At 35.9% G+C, this 18,527-nt stretch overlaps 1 protein-coding gene across 1 annotated transcript; it reads right to left on the bottom strand.

The window, feature by feature from the left end:
* Nucleotides 1–1,654: 1,654 nt before the first annotated feature.
* Nucleotides 1,655–12,110, bottom strand: LOC140051697 (uncharacterized). Its single transcript, XM_072096990.1, has 7 exons — nucleotides 12,044–12,110; nucleotides 11,424–11,721; nucleotides 9,842–9,903; nucleotides 6,210–6,599; nucleotides 5,683–5,836; nucleotides 4,277–4,332; nucleotides 1,655–3,731 (listed from the first exon to the last, which is right to left on the bottom strand). The coding sequence occupies exons 1-7, from the start codon at nucleotides 12,108–12,110 to the stop codon at nucleotides 3,103–3,105; spliced, it is 1,656 nt and encodes a 551-aa protein (XP_071953091.1). The 3' UTR covers nucleotides 1,655–3,102.
* Between the last annotated feature and the right edge of the window lie 6,417 nt (nucleotides 12,111–18,527).

Genomic DNA, 18,527 nt, shown 5'->3' with positions numbered 1-18,527 from the left:
ACAAGGAAGAATGAAATTCCCCTCTTCCTTGGTATTTTGCTGTGAGACATTTTAGCATTGATGGAAATATATATTTGTAATGAATATGGATGTGTTCAACTATTTGACTAAAAAATGAACCCTGCCATTTGATTTTTATTGAGTGTAGGCCTAATCTAATGTCAGATTACAGTTCCGATAATAAACGTTGTTGATCCTCGTATCTGTAGCTATTGCGACCAAGCACGTACTCTAGTATTTACATAGGTTAAGTAATATAATCATAATTATACCGTTATCATCTGAATCGTTCATAGTCCAGCTACTAATTCTACCATTTCTTAAAAGTAAGGACACAGCTTTATAATTTATCTGAATAAAATATTACGCCTTATATACATATACTATAATAGTATTGAAACATTAAAACATTAAAGAGACCAGATAATTGTATTTAAACTAAACTCAACGAATTCATAGTAAATTATTAAAACTTTAAAATTTAAAGTGAAAATATCTATAACACATGGTGTACAACATCATATATGTTATAGTTTGTTTTCAATAGGCAACTTATATTGATCATGTAAATTCACCTAGAAGGTCATGGTTTGTACACATAGGCCTAGGCCTAGAAGAAATAAAACTTTATTGGGATTTTGTAACTCTACGGGTGGTATGGACTAATATAGACTTACTTGGCCTAACTGTATTACATTATTAGTATTTTGCAGAATATTTATATAACTGTCAATTGTTGTGGGTTCCGTTTGACGCGCCTAAAAACCATTTACTTGTTTAATGGACTTTCAATGGTGAACTATGACGTTAACTAAATTCATAGTTTAAACCATGAGCTATCCATGGCCATGGAGCTATAAATTATAGTTTCATGTTTGAACTAATCTATAATCGAATCAATAAGATTCGGTGAGCCTTCAATGTGCACTTTTGTAGCATCTCGAACTCCACGTTAGAAGCTTCTTCCTAAACATTACACATCCTAACTAGGGGAAACTTTACATATCATCTTTATGAAGCTTATCCTTGACATTGCTCTGTTATGATAAACTACTAAAGGAATATTACTGACTTAACTGTGTATATAAAATTGCGCCACCCATTCTAAACGTAATATGCAAATTATTCTTTTGTTTTATTATAATACTGCCTGACTGTAGAAATTCAAGAAGCTTTGTTCAATCGAAGATTCAAAACCTCTCACCAGTAGAAAATGTCAATCTGTACACGGACCAAACGGAATGTGTTGTGGTTGTATATTTATAGTGCCAAACGATCACTATAGCCGATAATCGTGCTTTACTATTCACATTTGACACTACAACTCTACATGTAAACGATCACAACACATGTATATAAGATATATAGTTAAATTTGTTCGACCGCAATTCCATTTTTATCTTCTTTAAATACCCTTAGTTTAAGAACGGTAGTGTACCACGATGGTTTAAGATAATTATTCCGAAAATTTGTCTATTATTAATATTTAGTTTTTCTTTGTGAATTGAGTCCTGTTACAGGTTTTTAGTTCCAGCAATTTACATATTTGATATGTTTGTGATAACAAGGGCTGTGTTCTTTTAGTTGTTTTGAAGGATTGGCTGAGCATAACTATTATTTCCGATTCTATTACCTCAAAGTCATACAAACAAAACGTTGTTTTGCAGAAGTTTTATTATCAAAATCATAGCGTCAATAGAAAGATAAATCTTGGCATAAGCAGATTTTACAATATCAATTTATTAGTTTTATTGTATGGGTTAAAAATATTAAAACTACATAAATACTTGTCATCCGGTTCTCGTACTGTATCAGAGACAGCGCCTGTAGTTTCTTTTCTACACAATTCTCGGTACTGTATCTATATTACAGACATATAGGAATATTTGGATATCGTATCACATGTATCGCCTAGTGTATACCTAAACCTAAACGTACATGATATAGGCTACGCACCACATGTATGTATATGGAGAGTACTGATAATCGGTATCTTTTCTGACACTGCACTACCTCTTTTTTCATTAAGTTAACTGGACATGGGCATCCATGACTTCTGTGTAGTGTCTCTAGACACGGCACCGTACGAGAATCGCCTGGATTGATATGGCAGACAGAGGCCTGGGCCTACAGTGTAATTAGGAATTCTTAAATATTTAGACGATACATTATTGCGTCTATTGCGTACTAAGAATAATTACAACATAAACCTTTTAATATCCTACAACATTTTATGTGTTGATTTATAAATTTTATTACGTTTATATTTCGTAGAAAATGATTATTTTTTAACGAATTGTATACTGTACCATGTTTTCCGATACATTAAACTCTATTTACAAAGATTCGAATATTTACAACATGAATCATAATATAACATTGTATGTGGTAATTAATTTTAAATTCTTATAACGTTTTTCGTTATACTTCGTACAAAATGCTTATTTTTATTTCAGATAATATCCATACAAAAATGATGAATTGTATAATACAGATTTAGCAAATGAATTTAAAAATGGTATAAAACGTAGCAATACAAAATACAAACCAGACATTATACAAATGATATGTCTTCCTATTCCAATTGACTTAAAACTTATAAGTTTGTACTTCAATTAGGCCTAATTATGGTAATAGTAACTTTGGTCGTTAATCAAGTAGAAATACTGTGTCAAAGATATGGCACTGGATGGATATCTGTATTTCATGGTATCATTACATAAATTGGAGGTTCTAAAACACCTCTTCAATGTCACTCTCCAGCAGTATTCCAGTTAAGTTGCAATGTCGGATAGACAACATTTTTGTCGTCTTCAATTTAAAAATGTTCTTAAAGTACTCACTAACTACATGATTGAAAGAAGCATTGCTTTATAAACAAATGTGTATACGATGTAAGCCTATAAACACTTGTCGATGCAGTGCAATGATTCAATATTAAATTTGATTTCATTTTGCAATGTTTATTTTTCTTGTGAATTGAGAAAGTAATAAAGAAATGAAATTTGTTTAAAGAAATGATAACTGATAATGTGATACCAGCAGTTAAACGTGGTTATCTGAATTAATAATTTATTTAAATATTGGGTAACTATAACACGACTATTTATGCGTAACTCCGCCACTAATAAAACGACTTTTAGCTTGGTTATGTTGTTTTGCTTTGTGTTTTTTTCTTGGAAGTGAAAGATGCTTTGTTCGGAAAGTTTTTGGAGATTTCTTTAAGGGTTTTTCGATGGGAAACACGGAGTCATATATGTTTTCAGTGTCCTCATTATCAATCTCTAAAGTGAAATACTGCGGTTCAGTTTCACTTTGTGTTCTCCTTGATTTGGCGCTATAACTTGGCTGTAACAGATCCGGCCAATCATAAACATTCTCGTCCGTTGCGTCGGCATTCCGCATCGCACCCGTAGGTAGGGTTAACGTAAGAGGATTTGACGTCATCGGTAACGATGATGTTGACGGAAGATCTCGAAAACCACATGCTTCATACGTATGCTGTAGCGACTCTTCAGATGTCTGTTTGTTTAAAACAAAGTAACAAGGTTCTTCACCAGCAACACCATCTTGTCCGCTATCTGTGTCATTTGCATCACGATCTACTTTTGTATTCTTTATATCTGAGTTGGTAACGCTTTGGTCAGGTTTGAAATCATTATCTAGTTCAGCGTAGTCAGAAAATTCGTTTCCTTTGGTATCGTTGTCATAATCATTATCACTTGCTATGTCTGAAATTTTTGAGAGAAAAAAAACTTAGATAAACAGTTCTTGAACACCGACTACCTCCAGCTCAATGACTATTATTTAACCGTTCAATTTTGATTGTCTCATTTCGTATATGCTTTTCCTATTTGGAAGAGTTCTCTTTATATTAGCTGAGACTTAGGTTTACATGAATTCATTATAATGGAGGCAAATTAAACCTATAACTAGTAAATTGGTTACATTATATAGGCCTACATACAGTGTACGGTTTGAAGTTTATTTAGGTGCAGTATTCAGAATTGGTACATAATTATAGATCGATTTACCAATGTGGTTATATAACGGTAATCTCTTCCGTTTCTAAACACACGTATTTTAAACAACTACAATGGCTTTTCTCGAAAATGGTTAATAACGACTATATATAGTTATGTTAAAAAATCATGTATTTTCATGGAAGAGTAATGAATATGTCGTTGGTTAGTTTTCATAATCATTCCTTTCTTACAATTACTTTTGTTATTATTAATTATACAATTAAATCTGTTTTAATGTTAGGCCTACTTACAACGATCTTCGGTCTTTCTTTCTTCTACAGAAGATGATTTTGAAACATTTTCCATTCTGTAATAAAAAAAATAAATATTCATGATCATATCATTCCATGCTATAAACTTTAATGTGATATAACTGGCTCATTTATTATGCATCTCTAATCCTAAGCGATATTTAATGTACAATCGTGTTTAGGTTCATTGTGTAGACAGTAAGGCATCGGACTAGACTCGTGTGAAAATCTGAGTTCAAGCCAGTGCCGTGTTGTCTATGTCCTTGTATTGACTCATCCTTCAGATAGAACGTTAAGCACACGAACGTTATACAAAGCTCGAAAATAGCTTAGTATACTATAATTAGAGGATAATTTGGTGTGCTAATTATGGTAGACGATGTGTGCATGGATATGAGCTTACATACTCATGAGTATCAAAATATATAATGAAGCATATTAGGCATACGGTTATTCTTAACATTAAAAATAAACATACAGAATTTCAACAAACAAAAAAACTATGTCAATGATTGTATACTTTGTTAATTAGCAATCGAATCTCCTTTAAGCTTTTATGACCGCGAATAGATTACTCTATAACATTTTATGTAAAAGTATTACTTTATATTAAAAGGTCAAGGTTTTACTCTATTTACTTCAATACATGTTTTTTTTTTTTCAAATAAAATAATTTTGTTATAATCAAAAGTCGTAAATACATTGTACAAATTACGGTATCCTCTCAGTTGCCTCTATCAAAGAACTTATAACACAAGAATCTGGACCTGTTCTTCAATTTGCATTCAAAACACAGTATCGGAAGTACATGGTTAAAAGGTCAAACTGGGCGACGCCATTTCACAGCATGGAGCAGCGCCCCCTCCAAACTAGGAAGTCAATTACTCTACCCCCTCTAGAGTATTAGCAGATCCCCTCTATGATTTTGGCTTTCTAATTTGATGCGGGCGCGCCCTACTCCTCAGTCAATTACTCTATCCCCGCTAGAGTATTAGCAGATCGCCTCTATGATTTTGACTTTCTAATTTGATTCAGGCGCCCTACTCCATGGCTCACAATGGCGCCACCCATAGCTCTATTCTATCCCACAATGCCTTTCGAAATTGTTACGCGCTTCGGACGAACAGGAGATTCTTGTGTTATAAGTTCTTTGCCTCTATCTCTCTCCTCTCCGAAACCCTCAGTTGACATGCTATCGTGTGTGTTGAAAGGAAAAAAGCACATAATTTACATCATTTATAGTGCATGGACAAGACAGATAATCAGAACTGGTCGTGGGTGGAACAGCAATGGTTTATTGCAAAAAAGAGCACGATCCAAGTGTTTAAATGCGCATTCATATATATTCTTTTACCCATTTTAGCCTTAGAGGAACATATTGAATGTGTACATATTATAAACCTTACCTGTTATGTGAATTAATTCGAGATTTGCGTAGGCTCCTAATTATTAAACCAACAATAAGTAGTGACGCTAACATTCCAACGGATGTAGCGATTATGATGGTAGTGATTGGACCATTCGAGTTGATCAATTTTGTATCAGCTAGACCTCTTGGGCCTGTCATAATAAAAGTAATAACATATAAAATGTTGTATAACCATCGTTATTGTATCGTGATCCGATAACTGAATGAGAAGTTAGATGACAAGAAGAAAGACAATACCGAGAAAATAGAGAGACAACAAAAACTATCATAACATCATTAAACACAGTTTGGTTAAAACAATTACTCCTATCATCAGGAACTGAAATAACCAAAACATATCGTGTATACATTTTATAAAAGGTATACACTATTACATTATGATATTTTTGTCTTATGAATATGTGGATGCATTATTCCTAAAGTCTCACTGTCAAATTCAACTAGAATTATAATAATTAAATTGTTCTAATCCGTAATGCATTTTTATTAATTGTTTATACTTACTACCCTGACAAAGCACCTTCATGTTGACTGTTGTACATTTTTCCTGTTTCTTCATCTGTCGCAATATTAACTTGGTATTTAGATGTTTTGCCATTGCAAAGTAACAAGTATGTTGTGGTTGAACATTTTCGCCAACTACTGAGCCACAATTGTTATAAGATTGAAAATAAATTGAAAAAGTTTCGTTCAATGAAATCAATGTTGAATGAGAAATATTAATCCAAAAGCAATTTGGATCATCACTAGAGTTTTGTTTATTAACCATTTCAAGTAGCAAATGTAATATACGTGGATTAGTTATGGATGCTAACTCCCCTCCTCCTGTTTCCAAGCATTCTTGAGAAGCATGTTTGTATGGTACACTGTTTCTCCCAAAATAAAAGCATGTGTCTATATATAAAGAGAAAAATATTATTGATGAAAGTAAAAACATTTGTTATAAGTTAGCCACAATGCCATTAACGTCAAGTTATGAAATTCTTCCCCGGTACGACATTATAATGTCTACATTCGAAAGTACTCAACTTGGGTTAAAACATTGTGATATTGTTTCCACATGTGAACTACTAAAATGTCATGGGCATAGCCTAAGTCAACAACACATGAGTCGAATAATTCTTTTTAGTCGCGTGGAAGCGACTCTATAGTTCACTATGTCAATCGGTCTGTCGGTCTGTCTGTCGGTCTGTCGGTCTGTCTGTCGGTCCGGTATCACTATGCGTTTTATTGCTTTTCTGTACTTTTTGAACTGTTTTGATGTCAACATGTGGGCATTTACGTGAAATTGTGCTATTGTGAATGACGTTAGAGTTGCGCAACGTGATTTACGCGCGATTTAACGATTTTCTCTTATTTAACATAGGTCAAAAACCAAATAACATTTTAAATTGAAAAAAAATGTGTTTTACACAGTTACGCGCGCACGCGCATTTAAAATTTTAAAATGCGCAAAATTAATTTTTAATCAACTTTCTACGCGTTTTTTGTCATTTTGAGCATGTCAAAAATTCCCATACGCGCGCAAATTTTACGCGCGCGGTGCGCACGTAGCGTTAAATACATACTTTTTTCTCGTGATTTAGGTTTTTGTAGCCTTTTCTAATAATTTTACCAACTTTTAAACAATTTCGACTTAAAATTACGTCATACGAGCACGTCGAATTGGATAATTTGCGCACGTTTTTGATGAAAAAGTTCCAAAATTCGTCAAAATTATGCCTTTTTATCTATAGTTCACTATGTCGGTCGGTCTGTGTGTCGGTCTGTCGGTCTGTCTGTCTGTCGGTCCGGTATCACTATGCATTGTAGCACGCGACTTAATGGCTGTTGGCCATACATATTTGTTTTATATAGAAAATTATCAAGAGTCTTGGAGAAAAAAAGTTTTCTTCGGTGGGCAATGCATTCCATATAGGCCTACGTGAAAATTAGGTTGAATGAAAAGTATCTTTTACGCCATCTTGTAACATCCAAAAAAAATGAGTTTTTAACAAGAGGACATTACAAGGATCGGTAGTTGGATTTGTGTAGCAAAACCTGATAGATCAAGCATACGTATTTTCACGTAACGCAGTTCAACGTTTAGACATTGTAAGCACGCAAAATAATCTGTACCAGGTCGGATTGATTATAATTTTTTAGGTTAAGCAAAATATGGGACGTCAGTCGTGCAAAAACGATTGGTGGTAACCAATTGTTGGATTTGAGTTTAGCTAAACCTGATAGACCAAGTATTAGTGTTTCTGCGTATTGCAGTTCACAGTTTTATAGAAGAAATGCATTGTTACAAAATATAAACATAACACCAGTCCAGTCTAATCGTCTATTTGAACACAGTGTAATATGATCATTATTATGGGCATTAAAAGCCATTAAACAGGTGATGGAATAATTATTCAACAGTGATCATCTTTCATAGACAATTTTCTAGTACAGTAATTTGAAGTCAATCGTTGCTTCAATGAAACATACTGGCATGATTGACGTTATCAATGCGAAAGATTTTTCATAAAATGTAAATACGCACAATAGAACGCCTGTTAACAACCGGGATGTGTGCACAATATTAAAACCAAAAACGGAAGTGGCAAGCAGAAATTAATCTATTTTCCTGAAGTATTATTTCGTTGAATAAAAGGAGTGCCAGCCAGTTTATTTTAAACTATATAAAATTCTTTTCTCGTTCACGTTGACTTAAATGTATTTTATGATTCCTTTTTTCAGCATAAATTTAAAGAATGTATTACTCAGTTTGTGATCATCGGGAAATGCATTAAAAAGAGATTTATTACCAAAACTTAATTTTTCAGAAAAAAAAAGGTACATAATTCACTGGTGCATAATTTTATAATAAAGAAAAGTATTATCTTATTTTACAGAATTTAAGTTGTTAGGGTTAGGTTTTGTTACTCCTGACACGCAATATTACAAACATTGTTTTCCACATCATGACAATGAATGCAATATATTTTAATTTATTTTGATATAATATTTATATGCATTTCTAATGTTTATACAAATTTTAATCTAAATGTTTTTTATACAATCAGTGCAATAGGAGACCTACTAGATAGTGATTAGGTTCGCTTTTTTAGGAATCCTGTCTCTGCCTGGTTTTGTGTGATGTTTTCTTGTTGTTTGTCCACGATTTTTTATATTGTATTTTAATGGAGACAAAAATAAATGAAATTAATCACATTAAAACGCGATAATTAACGTAAAAACCACCGTCTGTTGTTTACAGGAGCATAGCATGTTCAAAACTATTATCATTACGTCACTAGAAAATTGTCTATGAAAGATGATCATTGGATACTGGCTTGGATAGAGCAGAAGTGGAAACAGCTATGACAGATAGGAAACTTTGGAGGGCCATGGTGGTTCAAGGACTCCACTCGCCATAAGTCAAGTCAATTATATTATAAATCGTCTTATAAATTTGATACTATGGCACACAGACAGGCCAAAGGCAATAGTTGCTGCTATAACGTTTTCCTTCATAACCGGTAATTGGCACCAAACGTTCCTAACGTAATTAGGCCTAAGTAGAATGTAAATCACACTACGGTAGGGGTAGGCTGTTTACCGTATAACAGAAATATAATAGGCCTATCTATCCAGGTATGCATCAAACACACTCATTAACAGGTCTATTATCTCCTTCTTGCCATTGATCTATAGTAATTGTATCCGGATGTTTGACTAATTACTGGTGAAATTGTATAAACTTGTTACGCTACACGACGACTCTCAAAAGATTTGTACATGGCCTCTGGGAACAGACAGATATCAAAATTTAACCCGATTCCATTAAAAACGTATGCTGAAACTATTAGTCTACAGTAGGCCTATATAGTTAATACTAATTCTGCATTTGTCGCTGTTACCATGGAGGTATAAAATACCTCCATGCTGTTACGATAATAGTAGTAGTGCCAGTTGTTTTATGTTTACAAAATATACAATTCGAATTCTTTTTTATTAATTTTTAAAGAAAATAATACATTTTTGTTTCAGTGTTAGAAATAAGGTATTAAATTAATTGACCATTCTAAACTCTATTTTGTTGGATATAATGATGTAATAAATTATGCGATGTCTAACTTTACCTTATTGCTTCAACTTAAACTTACCATCCGAGTGTAGGGTACAAGTTTCGTCCCCTAGATCGATGATTTCCGAACTTATATTTGTTCTGAAAAATGTAACGAAACTATAATTTTAACATTGTTTTTTAGGTTCAATAACAAACTCAATAACTAACGATATTTAGTTTCTTATTCTGTTTTTATGACATATAGAGCAGGAGCCCAGAGGGGTCAACCTAGCTGGAAAGTTAACCAATTTCTATGCATGTGGCAATTATCTACGTACATATCAATGTTTGGAAATGACAGTCTGGCGCGTTTCTTTTGGTGGGTGTGGCTAGGAGGGACATTGTAAAGGGTAAAAAAAATGAGCTAGATCAGCTGAAAAATTAACCCCATGAAATATTTTGCAAATTGTTTGACATAGAGTGAAATATAAGGAATGGCCATTGCCAGACGATTTTAGTGGTGGGGGGTGCCTGCCAGACCCCTATTTCTGGGGGGTCAAAAATGAGCTAGATCAGCTTAAAAGTTAACCCTCTGAAACTGGTGGGAAAATGTTCAATAAACTCATAATTATCATGAATGACCATTGCCAGACATTTTCAGTGGTGGATTGTGCCCGCCAGACCCCGTCAAACACCCAACCCCCCAAAAATTGAGCTAGATCAGCTGAAAAGTTAACCCCATGAAATATTTTGCAAATTGTTTGACATAGAGTGAAATATAATGAATGAATATCGCCAGACGATTTTAGTGGTGGGGGGTACCTGCCAGACCCCCATTTCTGGGGGGGGGGCCAAAAATGAGCTAGATCAGCTTAAAAGTTAACCCTCTGAAACTGGTGGGAAAATCTTCAATAAACTCATAACTATCATGAATGACCATTGCCAGACATTTTCAGTGGTGGATTGTGCCCGCCAGAGCCCGTCAAACACCCCACCCCCAAAAAATTGAGCTAGATCAGCTGAAAAGTTAACCCCGTGAAATATTTTGCAAATTGTTTGACATAGAGTGAAATAAAATGAATGGACATTGCCAGACGATTTTAGTGGTGGGGGTGCCTGCCAGACCCCCATTTCTGGAGGGCCAAAAATGAGCTAGATCAGCTTAAAAGTTAACCCTCTAAAACTGGTGGGAGAATGTTCAATGTACTCATAACTATTATGAATGACCATTGCCAGACATTTTCAGTGGTGTATTGTGCCCGCCAGACCCGTCAAACACCCCCACTCCCAAAAATGAGCTAGATCAGCTGAAAAGCTAACCTTTTAAAACATGCTGTAAAATGTTCAGCATGATCCCTAGTATAATAAATGACCATTGCTAGACATTTAAAGTGGTGGGTTGTGTCCGCCAGACACCAATTAAACACCCCCCCCCCCCCCCCCCCCCAAAAAAACATGAACTAGATCAACTCAAAACCTAAACTTATAAAACAAAATATATGGAGCAATTAAGTACACTAAAAAACAGCATGAATGACTAAAATGAGAACTACATCAAATATCAAACACCCGACATTTTAGCATATGATACTTTATATAGTACCTTATTCTATCTACAGTAGTTTTCATTAGTTACAACAAAAAACAGTCTTATTTAATAAGCTATGACTTTTCTGCACAAATTATTTAAATTAATCCATATATTCCTCTTCACTCTATGCATCGCCATAAGAATCACTTGATTCTTCAATCTCTGTTTCTTCCGTTTCACTGTCAATGTGTCCTTTTTTATTCTTGATGGACGGCATTGAGCTGTTGCAGTTTCCCCCAATTCAAGACCAGCAAATGTTCTCAGCTCCGTGACTGCCATGGCTCGTTGACTCATAGTCAATGACCACTGGCGCATTACATTTTCTGAATAGGGAAAGGCAACAATCCCTCTCATACTTGAAGAAGAATCACGATTGACCGTCTGTTCTAAGGAAAGGTCAACAGCTGATCTACTGTAGTGCTTATTTGTACGTCTGATGGAAAATGCTCATTTTTCCAGTACTTTAGGTCAACGTTTTTCAGTTTCTGTATGAATAGAGTTCCCCATCTGGCGTAGTTAGGTCGGTTCAGGGCAAAGTAAACAGATAATATGGTTGGAAATACATTAATGTAGCCAGTGACATCATTTGTTTTCACACATCTCTGAAGTTCTCTATGGAGTCGATTAATAAGAAAAATGTAAATAGCCCAGAATTGTGCTGTTGAACCTATATTTCCAGTAAGCACTGACTGGAAGTAATTCTCATACTTCTGCAGGTGACAGGATCCGATATATGTTCTTCAATCAATGATGGGTCCAAAGGTGCAGTTGACATTATTTCTTAAAATGTGTGATGATCTTCTGCATTTATTTCTTGAAGAAAGCGTTTATACAACTTTTGCTCCAAGACATTGGCAAGCAATTGGTGAATTCTAGTGCACCTGTTGTAAAACTTTCCTTTGATGAAACCCATCATTGACCCCTCAGCCAAGATATCTGCTTCTTGGAGAATATATTCGATACCGCTGTCGTTAATGTACGTTCCAACTGCTCCGTAGAACGCCAACTCTGTGTGAAAATTGCCATGTAATACTAAAAGCTTATCAAATAGGGGGGATTGTATTGTTTGTATGGAGTAAGCTTTTAATGCTACTGCCAAATCATATGTCACAACTGCATAGTCTTGTCTGCATAGTCTTGGCCAGTTTCCTTGGCAATAGCCATAGTCTGGATCATTTTCTCTCTCTAACCACATCATTGTTTGTTGGGGATTTTGATATAGGATCCCTGTAGCAAATGCACTGAACTGGTAAATGATTATTGATATACTTGCTCATGAATCCAGCATGTAGGGGTGTATCTCCATCATTCAGTTTCCAAAACCAATACATATCCAATGCCTTCAGTGGTATTTGGTATTCCATTGGTTTGTCAGTGATTGTACTACATTCTCTAACATTTGTAGTTGATGTGGCATTGGAACTCTTATAAACAAAGCTTTATTTATACCTATCCTAAAAGGTGGTATTTCGCTTTCAACTCCAACACATTTCCGCCTGTTTCTACCATCCCGAAATCCAATAGTATTCCTATTGAGCAGTTGGTCGTCATGCAATATATTCTGATATGTATGTCCAACTGTAGCGTGTAGAGTTTCTTTACCATCAAGTGTTTCTACATTTGTATCATTATTCTCCCATACACATGCAGTTGCCAAGGTTGGGTCAAGCCGGATACCATCTGGGGCGTCGCGTTCATCATCTTGAACTGAATAGGCAAACTCAGTCTCAAGGCCTTTGCTTTCACTACTAATACAATGTCAAAATTTGCATAGCCAGTTTTGATCCTGTCAGAGATGTAAAACATAAACCAACGACAGTGTGTTTCCATGGTTTCACAGTTCCACGAGATACATTATAGATGGCATCAGATGCAATGGAAATAACCTTTCTATCAAACTTGTCTTTGTTTGCATCATTGGCATTTTGGTCGATGCCACCAAGAAGACTCCTAAAGAATAATTCTAACTGTGATGGTATCTTGGCAGCACACTCTTTTAAGTTTTGAACTGTAGCAGGTCTTTGTCTGTGGGAGCTGCATGATTATAGATCTAAGATGAAGAGCAGCCCATTTTATTTTATTATCCTGTACATATTGTTCAGAATTATCATAAAGTCGAGCAGTGGCTTCTTCTCCTAGAAGAAGTGATCTATAAATGAAGTTACCTCTTCGTCTGTCTGCAGGTTTTACTTTGATTTCATCTTTAAATTTTTATTGAATTTTCCTTGTAAGATTTTGGGACGAATATGAGTTGATATCAGTTTTCCTCCATTATTGACAAATTCGATTTTGTAAAAGCTTAGCAAATCAGAGACAAGTATAGCTCGTTGTTTTCCCAATACTTAATAATAATTCAATATGTTTCAGTAGGGATGAAATTGCCCTTTTGTGACTTCCATAAGATGTGTTACTTCAATAAGATGAATGCTCTTCTGTTGAACCATCATGTTTATCAGTTTCTAGAAGAACTGAACTCGGCAGATCAACGCCACACCAAATTAGACTATTGATACGTTGGTTTTTTAAAAATTTTACCCGCTGGGAAAGTGACTTGCACCCAGAAACAGTTGCTATCTTAAGCCTTTTCTCTTCTTTCCCATTTTTTCGGCCTTTTCCACAAAATATGCAAGTTCCCCTTAACATGCCACACTCATCTGATTTCTGAAGGACACTACTTTGTTTTGTTTCACGGCAGTGTAATACCTATGACATAAAGGGTGATAGCTGATTGAATTTTTAGGTTGTTTCATTAGAAAAACCTTGTTTGTTGTATCAGCATGTTTGTCAGACTTCATTTTCTTACGTAATGCAGCAGCATTCTTTACAGTTGACCATATCATTTCACTGAACGCTCTTAACATACAATCGTTGAAATATGATGTACCACTCTCTATCATAATCAAAATGCATTTAATAAAATAAGCCTTTGTTTTGAAATGTTGATGATAATCAACAACATTATTCTCTAGGGAACCATTATAGAAGATAAGTCAGTTTCTAAATATGTCCTTTAACTGCATAAACCAATTGACTAATTGATTTACTTTTTTCCACACCACAAAAAGACAAAGAAGTCTTGTTCTGAATACCTATTTTACACTATGTTGAACTATATACCATAGTGGCACATTTGTGAATTAGGTAAGGGGTTGGATGGATGGGGTGGTTCTATAATGAGCAAATAAAAATGTCTGGTAATGACAATTCATATCCTTGACAGTATACTACACATTTTCCCACCAGTTTTACAGTGGTTAACCCTTGGCCTAATCTGGGTCATTTTTGGGGGTTGGGTGTTTGAGGGGGCCTGGTTGACACAACCCACCACTTAAAATGTCTGGCAATGGTCATTTATTATACTAGGGATCATGCTGAACATTCTACAGCATGTTTTAAAAGGTTAGCTTTTCAGCTGATCTAGCTCATTTTTGGGAGTGAGGGTGTTTGACGGGATCTGGCGGGCACAATCCACCACTGAAAATGTCTGGCAATGGTCATTCATAATAGTTATGAGTACATTGAACATTTTCCCACCAGTTTTAGAGGGTTAACTTTTAAGCTGATCTAGTTCATTTTTGGCCCTCCAGAAATGGGGGTCTGGCAGGCACCCCCCACCACTAAAATCGTCTGGCAATGTCCATTCATTATATTTCACTCTATGTCAAACAATTTGCAAAATATTTCATGGGGTTAACTTTTCAGCTGATCTAGCTCAATTTTTTGTGGGTGGGGTGTTTGACGGGGTCTGGCGGGTACAATCCACCACTGAAAATGTCTGGCAATGGTCATTCATGATAGTTATGAGTTTATTGAACATTTTCCCACCAGTTTTAGAGGGTTAACTTTTAAGCTGATCTAGCTCATTTTTGGCCCTCCAGAAATGGGGGTCTGGCAGGCACCCCCCACCACTAAAATCGTCTGGCAATAGCCATTCCTTATATTTCATTCTATGTCAAACAATTTGCAAAATATTTCATGGGGTTAACTTTTCAGCTGATCTAGCTCATTTTTTTTACCCTTTACAGTGTCCCTCCTAGCCACACCCACCAAAAGAAACGCGCCAGACTGTCATTTCCATACATTGATATGTACGTAGATAATTGCCACATGCATAGAAATTGGTTAACTTTCCAGCTAGGTTGACCCCTCTGGGCTCCTGGTCTAATACCAGTTTTCAAAACAAATTTCTGTCTTACGGTATGACTTAGTATTTTTAATTTCTATAACTGATAATCAACATACATTTTCATTGCTACTATTAAACATTCCTCTCTTACTTTGTAGATTATCTAATTTGATTCATTTTAACATTTCGCATTAGCATTTTGTAGTTCTGTTGTTACGCAGCCAACGAACAAGTGTTAGAAATATGGCAACATATATTTCTAGTATATGCTGATTTTATTAGGGCAAGTAGTGGTAGGAGTGGTGTTTAGCATCCAGGTAGTAGTAGTGTTTAGCATTCAGGTAGTGGTAGGGGTGGTGTTTAGCATCCAGGTGGTGGTAGAGGTGGTGTTTAGCATCATGGTAGTGGTAGAGTGTGTTTAGCATCCAGGTAGTGGTAGAGGTGGTGCTTGCATCCAGATATAGTGATAGAGGTGGTGCTTAGCATCCAGGTAGTGGTAGAGGTGGTGCTTTGCATCCAGGTGGTAGTAGTAGAGGTGGTGTTTAGCATCCAGGTGGTGGTGGTGGTGGTGGCAGAGGTGGTATTTAGCATCCAGGTAGTGGTAGAGGTGGTGTTTAGCATCCAGGTAGTGGTAGAGGTGGTGTTTAGTATCCAGGTGGTGGTAGAGGTGGTATTTAGCATCCAGGTAAGGGTAGAGGTGGTGTTTAGCATCCAGGTGGTGGTAGAGGTGGTATTTAGCATCCAGGTAGGGGTAGAGGTGGTATTTAGCATCCAGGTAGGGGTAGAGGTGGCGTTTAGTATCCAGGTGGTGATAGAGGTGGTATTTAGCATCCAGGTAGTGGTAGAGGTGGTGTTTAGCATCCAGGTGGTGGTGGTGACAGAGGTGGTATTTAGTATCCAGGTAGTGGTATATGTGGTGTTTAGTATCCAGGTAGTGGTAGAGGTGGTATTTAGCATCCAGTTAGGGGTAGAGATGGTATTTAGCATCCATGTAGTGGTATACGTGGTATTTAGCATCTAGGTAGGGGTAGAGGTGGCGTTTAGTATCCAGGTGATGGTAGAGGTGGTATTTAGCATCCAGGTAGTGGTATAGGTGGTGTTTAGCATCCAGGTAGTGGTAGAGGTGGTGTTTAGTATCCAGTATCCCACTACTGGATACACTACTCTCATCATATAAATTAATAATCTCTCCATTATGTCATTGTTCATATTACATCTATATCAATATGGCTGAATACCTTGTTATCATGCTTATTAATACTATTAAAGACTCGTAACAGTCTATACATAATCGTCATCAGGAAACAGGAATGGCTTTTATTATTTGTTTAAAGTAATATATCAATACCAGCATTTATTTCTATCATAAATCTATTTCACCATATGGCTAGGCTTGATCGACGAAACATTTATTTAATGAATAGGTGGACGCATTAAGGGTTGGGTTCGACTTGTTCCTTCCCTTACAATTTGGCAAAAACAATACAAAAGATAAATCATAAGTTCAGCACTTCATTCCAATATTAAATGTCGGTATTTATCAGGCCTATCATTATTAGTATTAAATTGATTTTGCTTTATAAAATACAAAGAGTCACGATAACACTCATATCATCTCGTTTCAGATATTTTTTTTCAATCATATTTTAAATAATTCTAGTCCTATGTATTTAATAAATAACAGCATATCCTCTGTCGGCCATGTAACGATTCGCCTAGCACATACTAAACAAAGTGATGAAAGTGATAGTGTAAACAGGCGGGAACGTGTTTGTTGATTTATAATCTATGGCTATCAGTAATCTGGTGCCATCGCTTTATAATATGCCTAAAATATAATTGTATTTAAATAACTTACGTGCCGACATTGCAGCTATTGACAATCTTGACGCTTTCTGTTATTATGTTTGTCGTAGTAGTCCCCGTAGTAGTCACGTTAGGTGTTTGTGAAACAACCGTTTTAGACGCAACTAACGCGTGGAAAATTAACACAAGTAGCATTTTATCCTGTTATTACACTTGCGATTTTAGCACACGCTTGTTAGACAGTGTAATTTCCGTGTAAATAGCCAAATGTATTATAATTCATGTAGAACTGATCTAAAAATGTCCGGGATGATACCACGAATCTCTCAATAGATGCGATTGGTTGGCGAGATCAGTAAACGAAATCAAGTTCATAAAGCGATCGTCGTCACAGCCGGCGTATCACTATATACATGGTATTGGAAGTACTTCCGGAATTTACTTCCTTGCGTTTCTCCTGAATTATTAAACCTGCATATTGATAGTTGGGCTATCATGAAAACAATCACGAGTCACGGTAAAATAGTTAGTAAGTCCGTCTGTTGCAGTCTGAAGATGAGGTTTTTTCGTATAATATGTGTATTATACGGCGCAAGATAAACACGAAGTGCCTATGCGACTTGTCGTAGCGCCGTTCCGCAACCTATGTGTCGTGACCCAATTTATGGGTCGCGAAAAAAATGTATGGGTCACGAGATTATTCCCGATACTGAAACTTTTTATACACTGATTTATATGTGAAATGTTCTCAGTTGTGTAGAATCTACAACACTGATTATATTTTACATCTACAGTTTTTCCCTATGTTGACGTGCGACGAGTCCGTAGCGTAACACACAAATTGGGAAGCAACGACGGGGCAATGGACACTGTTGACGCATAGTTTGTTGGTAATATACAAGTGGTGAATCCCCTTTTAGAACGTAGTATAAAGTTTGTATATAGCCTTAGTTTTACAGCCGTCTAATAAAAGTCACGTGATATTCAATTTTGTCGATAGATGGCGGTATAAATTACGCAATATTTGACTGCATGACGATTGGTGTGTACTGCATGACGATTGGTGTGTACTGCATGACGATTGGTGTGTACTGCATGACCATTGGTGTGTACTGCATGACCATTGGTGTGTACTGCATGACGATTGGTGTGTACTGCATGATGTACTGCATGACGATTGGTGTGTACTGCATGACGATTGGTGTGTACTGCATGACCATTGGTGTGTACTGCATGACCATTGGTGTGTACTGCATGACC

Source organism: Antedon mediterranea, chromosome 6, assembly GCF_964355755.1.
Source record: "Antedon mediterranea chromosome 6, ecAntMedi1.1, whole genome shotgun sequence".
In the NCBI taxonomy this organism is placed as follows: Eukaryota; Metazoa; Echinodermata; class Crinoidea; order Comatulida; family Antedonidae; genus Antedon; species Antedon mediterranea.
This window is presented reverse-complemented; position numbering and strand designations above follow the sequence as displayed.